Source organism: Anguilla anguilla, chromosome 4, assembly GCF_013347855.1.
Source record: "Anguilla anguilla isolate fAngAng1 chromosome 4, fAngAng1.pri, whole genome shotgun sequence".
Classification (NCBI taxonomy): domain Eukaryota; kingdom Metazoa; phylum Chordata; class Actinopteri; order Anguilliformes; family Anguillidae; genus Anguilla; species Anguilla anguilla.
The window spans coordinates 6,082,282-6,093,580 of NC_049204.1; the positions used below are offsets into that span (position 1 = coordinate 6,082,282).

The following is an 11,299-nucleotide window of genomic DNA, read 5'->3' on the forward strand; positions in this document are numbered from 1 at the left end:
CAGCAGGTGTGCTTTGAATGTGGCAAATCGGTAACATTTCACGGTGATTATTTTCATTTTCTTCACCTCCCACAATGCACGCACAACACAAATGTATGACACAGGAATGGGAGAAGGTCCACGTGAGGCTGTCCATTGTGTTGTTACACGCTTGACAGTCCATAAGACTGCAATGCTGCCAATCACTTATGTTCACAGATCATTAGGCCGGACACCAATGCCTCTTTCAGGCAACAATAATTGAGAAAATCTCCCAATGATCGTCGATATACAGCCAAATTTAAAATGGAAAAACTGGATGGAGACCAGCTTATAAAACTTGAGGAATAGCCTACAAGAACAATAATACTATAATAATAATAATAATGCCATAAGAAAAATGGCAACAAAATCTCACATAATGCAAACATTTTGTAAAAATAAATAATGCATATGGCTACCATTTTGCCCCCCCCCACAAGTGCTTTATTGGTTTTGTTTTTCCCAACTGGGGCCAAACTTACTCATACATAGATGCATAGAAACGAACAAAACATAACGTCTCTGTTGCATTCAACCACGCATTTTCTCAATAACAAATATCATCGGAGCAGGAGAAGGAAACAGAAAATGCCTGAATCGAATTGAATTCAAAATAAAAAAAAGCTTTGATCAGGCCCACCTCCCATTATAAGGCTTCTGTACGAGTCAAGAAGATTTATAGTTTAGTCTAGTCAAGACTACAGCTATGCGTCCTTCAGTTTCTGTTAAACTGACAGCTAAAATGGGGGCCATGCAGGTGACAGAAGAGAGTTATATTGCCTCTGTGCAGTCACCCACTGTATTACAGCAGTGTAGCACAGTGGGTAAGGAACTTGGCTTGTAGCCAAAAGGTCATAGGTTCGATTCCTGGGTAGGCCACTGCTGCTGTACCCTTGAGCAAGGTACTTAACCTGCATTGCTTCAGTATATATCCAGCTGTATAAATAGCATTTACAATGTGAAATGCTGTGTAAATGTTGTGTGAGTCACTCTGGATAAGAGCGTCTGCTAAATGACTGTAATGTAATGTCTTACAATACGAAAGTAAATAAAAAGAGAAACAGAACACCAAAAAAAAAAAATAGGCTTCGCTGTAATTTCAATGCATTTATGCCGCAAAAATTTCACATGGTAACAACATTCCGGTCCACATTTGATATATCAGTACTTTTTGACATCCTTACTAATCACTGATAGGCACTGTGAAGCATGTGAATATACCCAATGAATACTTGATGCGTGTTATTTTTGCTCTTGCGTGAATCCTATGAGCACAGTGTGTTGTGTGTGCATATGAAGCTTCGCTCCATCGTTCACAATTACAGGGAAAGAATGGAGGGTCAGGCTCATGATCAAACTTTGGCTTTAAGCATTTCATTTCAATATATCCGGTGTGTAATGCGCCGTGTGTCTGAACTGGATGTCTTCACGCCATTTGAGGTTCTGAGAATTCTGCAATTTCCTTTGGTCATTATTTTGATGATTTTTTATTTTTTTTCACCATCACACCAAAAGTGTGATGGTTTTCAGCTGAAAATAGGCAATGGGAAAGCTGGTTTGTTGTTTGACTGTTTGTGCATGTCATGTGTGTATGTGCGTGTGTGCATGCTTGTTTGTGTATATGCATGTTTGAAAGACCCCTCCCCAGATATGGCAGTACGCTTTCAAAAGCACTGACCTTGAAGGCTACAGTAAGAAATGAACATGAAATACCCCTTTCCCCCCAATGTGAATCTTAATTCAAGATTAAAAAGACTTGGTTCCCCATAATGAAGCAACATAGAGATATGAGTAACCTACTCATTGACACAGCACATAGTGAACATTGTACATGGTCAGTTCCTGATCAACAGCTGCAATACTTAACCCACTGTCAATTTAGATGGAGCCAGAGTCTCTATCCTTCTACTTCTGGCTAACACAATAACGTGTCACTAGATTTATGTTAGAAATCATTATCTCTCTTGTATATTTTTTAACCCAGTAATTTGGGTAACACAACAAGCCACATCACTCTCATGTGAGGGTGCAATTCATGCCATAAAAATTATACATTTCACTCATCCCAGTAATTTGGGTAATACAAAAAGCTACATCCCTCTTCTGTGAAAAAAAATTAATAGCAATGTTACTATTCAATTCACAGGACACTATTCAAGTAGACGAAGCATTATTTCACAGATACCGGTCGGTATTAATTGAATGAAAGTTTATAATTCCCGTCACAATGACAGAGAATTGTGTGTATTGTATACAGTGACGCGTGATAATGCATAATTGTGTATGCTTGGTTACATCAGATGAACACGTAACGCCTAGAAAAACAGCAGGTTCAAAGTTACATTTGCACACTAAACTGCGGGCACTTACATTTATTATTAATTAAGCACAACTGGGAACGCCCGCCTTGTTTCTCCCCGTGCGTAATTGCGCACGTCAGCGTCGCCACGTGTTGAATCATAAAAATGAATCACAGATCATTTATTTTTGTATCAACGACACCAGACACGCGCCAAAATAAAATTTAAAAACTCACATTCTTTATGCGATTCTGATTATTTCCCCGTGTTTCCGCAGAATGCTTTGCTGTGGAATGTCATGTCGCTAAACGAACTGAACACATGGAATTATCAGTTGCTATGTCGTAGTTGTAATAGGCAAACTAGCGAGGCAGTGTGTAATGGAAGATCAACCCTTCGGTCTGACGACCGTGCATGAATATTGCCTTGTGTTAATGAAACGGGAATGCAGCCAGACGTGATGACAGCCAGACGACTGAGGAGGGGTTAAATAACGTGTGCTCTTAATTTAAATTTTAATAGGTGTCCTCATAAATGCAGAGCAGTCTGGAACAATTTGGTCCTTCGCATTCCTTGAACAATATTTTTGGAATTAATTATGACATTACTGTCTGCAAGGTCTACAAAAGGAATGGCTGATAACTAGACAAGGCTGGAAACTAGAAGCATTTCTTCAAACTTCATACATACGAATCAGTTTCAAATTAATAACAGAAGCAAAGAGGAGGTAAGAAGATTACAGAAGGAGAAGCCACAGTACAACTGGTGAAGAGGGGGACGGAAGGAGGGGGGGGGGGGACCGAAAACTAGGTCAGGTCCCAATGGCTATCGCCTCTGTCAGTACAGTTAGATCAATCAAAGCGCGATGTTCAGAGAACATTAGGGTTAGGAGACGCACTCCAGTCTCCGCCTGCCTGTCAGACGCGGTGAAATGAGCGGCCAGTCAGACTCCGACGTCCATCTGCACCAGCACCAGCACCGGGGGGGCCTCGGCGACCTTGGCCTTGCGGGGCGCCAGCCGGGCCAGGCGGCGGAAGGAGGGCGTGGCCCGCAGCAGCAGCTCCTTCAGGCCCGTGCGGAACTCCTGCCGCACCAGGCAGTAGAGCACGGGGTTGAGGCAGCTGTTGGTGTGCGCCAGGCAGACGGACAGCGGGAAGGCGTAGGCCTGCGCCACGTAGAAGGCGTTGCTGAACGGCACCAGGTCGAACTTGATCAGCACGCCCCACAGCGTGAGCGCCTGGTTGGGCAGCCAGCACAGGAAGAAGGAGAGCACCACGATGACCACCGACCGGGTGACGCGGGACCGGCGCTTGTGCCGGCCCTGCTCGGCCTCGCCGCCCGCCGCCCCGCTCACCCGCCGGCTCAGGACGTAGCGCAGCAGCAGCAGGTAGCAGACGGAGATGACGGCCAGCGGCGCCACGAAGCCCAGCAGCACCTTCTGCGTCTGGTACAGGCCCAGCAGCAGCTGCGGGTCCCAGCGGGCCGAGTCCGGGAAGCGCACCAGGCACAGCTCCTCGTCCGACACCTGCACGCTGGTGGAGTAGACGGCGTGAGGCAGCGTCGCCGCCAGCGACGTCGCCCAGATGGCCAGGCTGGTCCACTTGGCGCAGGCGGCGGCCGCCTCGCGGCTGCGCATCTTCAGCGCGTTGGCGACGGAGTTGTAGCGCGCCACGCTCATGGCGGTGAGGAAGAAGACGCTGGCGTACATGTTCATGGCGGTGACGGTGCTGACGATCTTGCACATGACGCGGCCGAAGGGCCAGCGGAAGTCCAGCGCCGTGTCCACCGCCCAGAAGGGCAGCGTCAGCACGAACTGCAGGTCGGTGAGCGCCAGGCCCATGACGAAGCAGTTGATGGAGCTCCGCTTCTGCCGGTGGCGCGAGCGCAGCAGGTAGAGCGCCAGCAGGTTGCCCACGAGCCCCAGCGCGCACACCACCGAGTACACCAGGGCGATGATCACGCGCACCGCCGTGTTGGTGCCGTCCGCGTACAGCTCCGAGCTGGACTCCCGGGTCAGGAAGTGCAGCCAGCAGCGGAGGGAGAGGTTCCCGAGCGGGTCGCCCGTGCGATTGGCCCGACTGCCGCCGCCGCCGCCGCCCTCCAGCGCCAGACCGCACTCGCCTGCCGACCCCAGCGCATGCAAGCTGCTGTTATCCTGCATGGTTCACTCACGCGCACATTCACTCATTAAGTAGCCACGGTAACTCGGTAAAGACGCGTGGCATAAAACACGTAACTGGGGAAACAATAAATAGACTGACAATAAAGTTCACGGTGAACATACCTTAACCCCATTCATTTATTTTGGCTGAGATTCCTTCGATCCACCTCCAACTTTTGGTTGCGGACAGATTACGTACGTTTCTGCTCGCGCCTCTCTTCCACCTCACTGAGGCGCGCTGCACATCCAGCGCGCTTTTATACCCGACCCACGCGCAAGACAGGAGACTCGCCGGCTCCGGCTCCGCGCTGCTCTACGGACCAATGAGCGCGATCTGGTCTTGTTCTTCAGTAAATATTTTAAATTTTGAATTTGTTTTTTTGCGTTGCTGAATTACACTATGTAATACCTGTAATAGTGAAAATCTCTACCGGTAGCAATACGTAAATGATCCGGCTTGCTCTCCGAATCAACTGAATTTTAAACGCAGTTTTTTTTAAAACGGCGAATGAACGCCTGGCTAAAAAATGTATTACGACTGTAAAGTGATGATGTGATCGATTATTAATAAAATTTAACACGCAAGAGGGATTAATAAAATTGCATTGCAATGTGTGGTCCTGAACAATGAGATTGAAAACAAAGAGGATATTATGGCTGCACAAATTGAGAATATTTTATAGGACCAATGAAGATGTTTGCAGTCACATCGCGCGAAGTTTATTAGTTGGGCTACTAGTTTAATGAATCGCACAATTAATTAGTTGCATTTTTACATTTGTTTTTTACTTGCATAATTAAAACGCTTACCACTAAATACCAGAGGAGTCAGTATTTTTGAAGGGGTTTACGTAACAGGACCGTTACTAGTTGTATGAAGGCTACGCTGACTCTCACGATAAGCTACATCCCACATCTCTCTTATAAAACCAAAAGTAAAAAGCCGTCTGCAATCTTTACTGATTACACTATATGAAGTGGAGCATGCATAACCTTTGAGTTTCGATGCTGAATAGTCGAACAATTCTACAGTAGCTTGGTGTGAACGTACACAGTAAAGTGTCCCGTATGAATTCGACCGTTTACAGATAACATTTGGTCCCACTCTGGAATGTGGATTCAAATGTTGTCTTTTAAGAGTTGAATTAACATTGAACATTTTACTGTGTATGCGTAACGGCATGACACAGCTGTATATATCAGGTGTGCACACCCTTGCATGTTTGTATGAGATACCCATTCACATGTGTTTTTTTTGTTTGTTTTTTTTTTTTACCTGTGTGTCTTTCCAGACAAGCATCTAAGGCAAAATACTTATTCCGTTGTAATTTAATCAGAATAAAGCAGGTTAGCCAACTAGGATGCTCCAAAAAAAAAAAAAAAAAAGTATTTTTCAAATGATTTATCTGCTCTCTTTTTTTTACACCAGCTGGGAAATTGGGTCTTTTGCCTCTGGAATAAATGCATGAATAACTGTGTTTTTGTGCGAAATATCAGTAGTACACTGAAATGAGGAGACTAGATGGAGTGGGGAAAAAATGTACAGTCATAATTACATGTCAGTTTTCTCATTTTGTATTTTGGAGGCTGAATTTTGTATTTTGGAGACAATTTGATATATTCAAACTGACTGCCCCCATCCCTGCCCTGGGGCATTGTGGAATCACCAGGGGTGGATTACTGCCTCTGTTGGTCTGCTTTTCTATAACCTTAGGATTCTGCTGTGCAGTACTTCCTTCTGTCTCTGTGAACGTGATATGTGAGCGTCATGTATTGTGGGGGTCATTTTCTACCCTTAGTATGGAAAAAAAAAAATTTAAATGGTTTACTTTTATAAGAAAACATTCATCTTATTAAATATTTTATCTGAAAGATAAGCAAATATATTGTGCGTGACACTGACAGTTCTCACGATTATGAATGCACTGTTACGTAGCAACGAGATGCCGTGGCCTCCTTTGAGAGGAAACTGATTGAGTTCGCTTATCGAGCGCCGATGAATCGGAAAAGGGCGGGTGCGCGTTTTTTAAAGGGCGCCTGGAAGCGAGGATGTGCATGGCGTTCGGGGCGCATCTACACGCCTGCGTTGTGCTGGGTCTTCAAGGCCAGCGGGGACTGTAAACATGCACTTTAGTTAAAAAAAAAAAAAATTTTAAAAAAAAGGAAGTAGGTCAGGGCGCAATCGTGTTTTCCGCAGCAAAACCTGCAACTGGCATTACTGCTTGATGTATGACAGAGAGAGAGAGAGAGAGAGAGAGAGAGGGAGAGAGTAAAAGATAGATTAAAAATAGACAGACGTAATGTGTGGTGTGTGTGTGTGTGTGTGTGTGTGTGTGTTTAGTTTTCAGTTTGTGAATTCTTCCAGCCTGGTAGTGTTCCTGTCTGTCTGTTTGTTTGGCTGTCTGTGCAGCATCACTTCTGACTGGAGGTGCTCAGCTGATTTAAGGTGTCGTTGCAGGAAAAAGGGGAATGGATCATTAACAAGTGGTTTCAATTCCAGAGAGATGTATTTATGTACTTCCTGAAGATATATATATATATGTGGTTCATCTACAACTAGGTGGGTGGGGGGTGGGAATTTATATATATTTAAAAAAAAAAAAAAAAAAAAAAAAAAAAAAGGGGTACAATTCACACTTTTTGCAAAGTTATACCTAGTGTAGCTCTCTTGCAGGAATGTTGTAAAGCGCTTGTCTCTGAGTTTTGTAATGCACTTGTTGTAAGTCGCTCTGGATAAGAGCGTCTGCTAAGAATCTATAATGTAATGTAATGTAATATGTATGTTATATCACCCTTTATTTTTATTTTTCCCTCTCTCTTTTATGGAGTTCAGTATTTCCACAATGTTTGGTCATGTTTGTGCCATCTCCACTACCCTGCAGTTCACTCACCTCACCTGGAGTTCTTTGGTCTGAGTGGTTGTTGTGTTTTGAGGTGAAAACAGAAACCTGCAGACCCTGCGGCTCCCTGGGACCAGGGTTGGCCACCCCTGGTGCAATGGGCATCTCTGCTAGCCAGGAGCTCACTGCTCAGTACAGTACAATTCATTTTTATTCTATTGTGCTGCCCAGCCTTTTTCTGCCTGTGCTCTCCAAGAACACGCGCTTACTACAGTCTGCATCTAATAGTGCAGGCCTATCGTTTGGTTTTGATCCCAGGAGATCTTTGCATCTTTAATGACAACTTCCATTTTAAGCAGTGCAAGTGCTACCCCTCTCATCAAATCACTGCATCCTGTCCTGTCTCTCAGAGGTCATGGAACTTTGCATATTTAAAATAGAAATCAAAGAACCTAAAGTTCAGGTCCCAGAAGCGTTAAGCTTCACTGGTTTTTTCAGAAGGAAGTGGAGTGTAACGCCTCTGTTTACACTCCACTTCCTCCCAATGGGGTTTTTTGAAATGGATACAGTGAGCCTGGTGTCATTTGAGGCTGATGAGAATAAAAAAACATGGGCTAAGAGTGCCAGAATCTAAAGTAGTAACCAGCGATGTCAGCGGCGGTGTGCGTGCTTGCGCGTGCCTGTGTGCACGTGCGCGTTCGTGCACGCGCATGCTTGCTTGTGCACATGCGTGCTTGGGTGTGCATGTCTGCACCAGCTGAGGGCACTTGTCTCTCTTGTATCTTTATTCATTAGACCGCGCCGAGCCCGATGGCACCGTGGCCAAGCAGGTGGCACAGGACAGGCAAGGAGCATCTGTGCCTAGTGAAGCTGATGCCCAAGGGCAAGGAGGACAAGGGCCTGGAGGGGGTGGTGTGGAATGTAAAGTGTGGATCTCCTCACTGAGTTAGCCTTAACTCTTCTCCCTATCAACACAACACACCAGGAATGTGTGTGGCAATGGGGGACAGGTTCATCCCATTTCATAGGTGTGGTAGAAACCTTCCCTTCAGCGCTTGTTCTAAGTGGACACGCCCTTACGGGGGGAAAAAAAACACGTGTTCAAAAACCACGTATCCAATAACCACCTGTGAACACCCAACATGTGAAGGGTGCACATGTGAACTATACAAATATTAAGATAAGAGTGAGAAAAAGGTAACCTATGCTATTTCAGGTCATATGTTTTGTTTTCACATGTGGGAAAAAAAAAAAGCCAAAAATGTGTGCAAATGTCCAGTTGACGTAACATTTTCCTTTCACGTGTGAATATTTTAATTCACATGTGAAAATGTTAAATTTACATGATTCTTTTCAGAAGGCCGGTCAGAGGGGTATTGCTAACTGATTGCAGACGCTGGACTCTGTATTTTACTTTAGATCGAGACTTCATTTGCGATGTCATTGATCCACAGAGGGGAGCAAGAGAGAATCAAACTTGGGACGCCTGAGTTAACAGTCCTTGTTTTTCTTTAAATATAAATTTGACACCCAAAGTGGGGCTGAGCATGTCCAACACCCACCCTAATTTGGAACGGCCAAAGGGTCTTCCAACTGCAGGCACATTCATGCCCAAACCCCACTGGTGATTCAGGAGAGTGCAGCCAACCGCGGTTCTCCTCTGTAACATGCACCAGTGCCACCGGTCTGCTCCTTCTCATAGGGTAGAGTCGGAGGAGGAGCTTTCACATGCGGCCTTAACGTGCAAATCGGCAGAGGCGGCAGTGTGGTACAATGGGTAAGGAGTTGGTCTTGTAACCTAAAGGTCGCGGGTTCAAGTCCCCGCTAGGACACTGCTGTTGTACCCTTGAGCAAGGTACTTAACCTGCATTGCTGTATAAATGGATGCAATGTAGTAAAAGTTGTGTAAGTTGCTCTGGATAAGAGTGTCTGCTAAATGCCTGTAATAATAATAATAATAATAAATCCGCAGCCCCCGATTGACCAGTGAAGGCTGTTAGACAGCAGTGACCCCTAATTAACCAACTCACCGAGTGAACCTTCCCAAACCCTGGGCAGCGCAATGGGCCAGTTGTATGTGGCCCTGAATAAAAAAATTCTACAATGAGAGCACCAGGAGAAGAAAAGGAAAAGAAACACGCTCAGCTCAATAATATGTGAACTTGGGGTGCCGGTCCAACGTTAAACCTGCAAAAATGAAATAATGGGCCCACTACCGTAAAATACTTTAATATATCTTTTATTTTATTTGGGCAACTTCGGACACGCTGAAGAAGAAGGACACGTTTTTCCACAAATGTTTGTGAAAATAAAAGATACCAAAAGGTACCAGATGAAGTGAGTTTCGTCCATCTGAGTAAAAAAAAAGAAAAAAAAAAACATTCCCCAATGAAAAAAAAAAGAAAAACAATTTGCACATAAGATGAGTGAAAAATTCAAGAGCCTCCCCAGAGGCAAGTGTTAGCGGGCTACGACTTCTGCTCCCGAGAGGAGTATCAAAGAAAGGTGTGTGTGTGTGTGTGTGTGTGTGTGTGTGTGCACGTGTGAGTGTGTGTGAGAGAACGTGTGTGTGTGTGTGTGTGTGTGTGTGTGTGCACGTGTGAGTGTGCGTGAGAGAACGTGTGTGTGTGTGTGTGTGTGTGTGTGAGAGAGAACGTGTGTCTATGTGTGTGCACGTGTGAGTGTGCGTGAGAGCATATGTGTGTGTGTGTGTGTGTGTGTGTGTGTGTGCATGTATGTGTGTGTGTGCGCGCACCTGTGTGTGTGTGTATGTGTGCACGTGTGTGTGCATATGTGAGTGTGTGTGAGAGAGAGAGAGCGTGTGTGTGCATGTGTGTGTGTGTGTGTGTGTGTGTGTACTGATTCAGGATGCCAGAAGCAATGGACATGACTGAAACAACTACAGCTTCCGAACACAAGGTGAAGTGCTTGGATGAGTACCTGTAACTGGGTACAAATCTGCTTTTAGAGCTTTTCACAGCTTTCATTGTCCAGAAATGTCGACTTTCTCAATTGGCAGTAACACAAATGGATGTGAGGCTCTTTTCTTTTATGCACTCTGTTTCCAGACTCCCATGATCACGCATTCAGTTTTGTGATGCTGAAAGTTTGTTCTCTTCCCTCAGCGAAAGAAAAACTTCATTCCTGAGGTTTGAATTGGCTTTTGATTTTGGGAAGAGTGTATGTATAGATTGATGAAAGATTGATCAGTCATGAAGAATCTGACGTTTTCATTCTGCACACACATTGATTTTTGCAGATAGATGCTGCCTCTCCTGCTCTCTGCCTCCCCATCTCTCTCTCCCTCTCTCTCTCTCTCTCTCTCTCTCCTCTCTCTCTCTCACTCTGACAGCTAAACTTATGAAAAGAACTATCCACAGACATAGAGACAGCTAAGTTTATGTGCAGCTGTCTTGTTATTAAATATGTATTGTATACTTCATTCAAAATAATAAATAAATTAAAACAGTAAGTTGGCTTTCTCTGTTTTGCACAGTTGAGCTGGTTTTATAAGGTCACGTTAAAATCTGCGAAAATCTTTTGCGCACAAATCTAAGGAATCTCTTTACAAATTCAATGTGTTTTTTAATTTTTTTTATCTATACTGACAGGAGGCTTGGCATGACTTAATCACTTTTAATATAAATTAATTTCACATTCCGTGGACATGCCTTTAGAACTACACCAGACCTGGAATATGTCTATTTCACAGGCCTTATAATTTGGAAGAGTTCATGTATGCATTTGATTTCAGAGAGACTGCGCATTCTGAAGATACAGGTCAAGTCAGAATTGATCCACAAAACATGGGAAGAAAGCGACCAAGAGACCAAAATATATTTACGAGAAAGGTCAAAAGGTGAAGCGTTCACATGTCACATCCAGGACACAAAATGACCTCACTGAGGGGCATGGTCATTTCAACAAGAACCTGAAAGAAAATAGTAAATTGCTGTTCTTACATCAATAAGGTAGGC

At 44.6% G+C, this 11,299-nt stretch overlaps 1 protein-coding gene across 1 annotated transcript; it reads right to left on the reverse strand.

Moving 5' to 3' along the window:
• Positions 1–1,713: 1,713 nt before the first annotated feature.
• rxfp3.2b (relaxin family peptide receptor 3.2b) lies at positions 1,714–4,696 on the reverse strand. Its single transcript, XM_035415760.1, has one exon. It carries the CDS (start codon positions 4,480–4,482, stop codon positions 3,265–3,267), a length of 1,218 nt encoding a protein of 405 aa, XP_035271651.1. The 5' UTR covers positions 4,483–4,696; the 3' UTR covers positions 1,714–3,264.
• Between the last annotated feature and the right edge of the window lie 6,603 nt (positions 4,697–11,299).

Bases quoted from the DNA above. Each gene is read 5' to 3' on its own strand.
- rxfp3.2b (XM_035415760.1), bottom strand. From the start codon at position 4,482: ATGCAGGATAACAGCAGCTTGCATGCGCTGGGGTCGGCAGGCGAGTGC.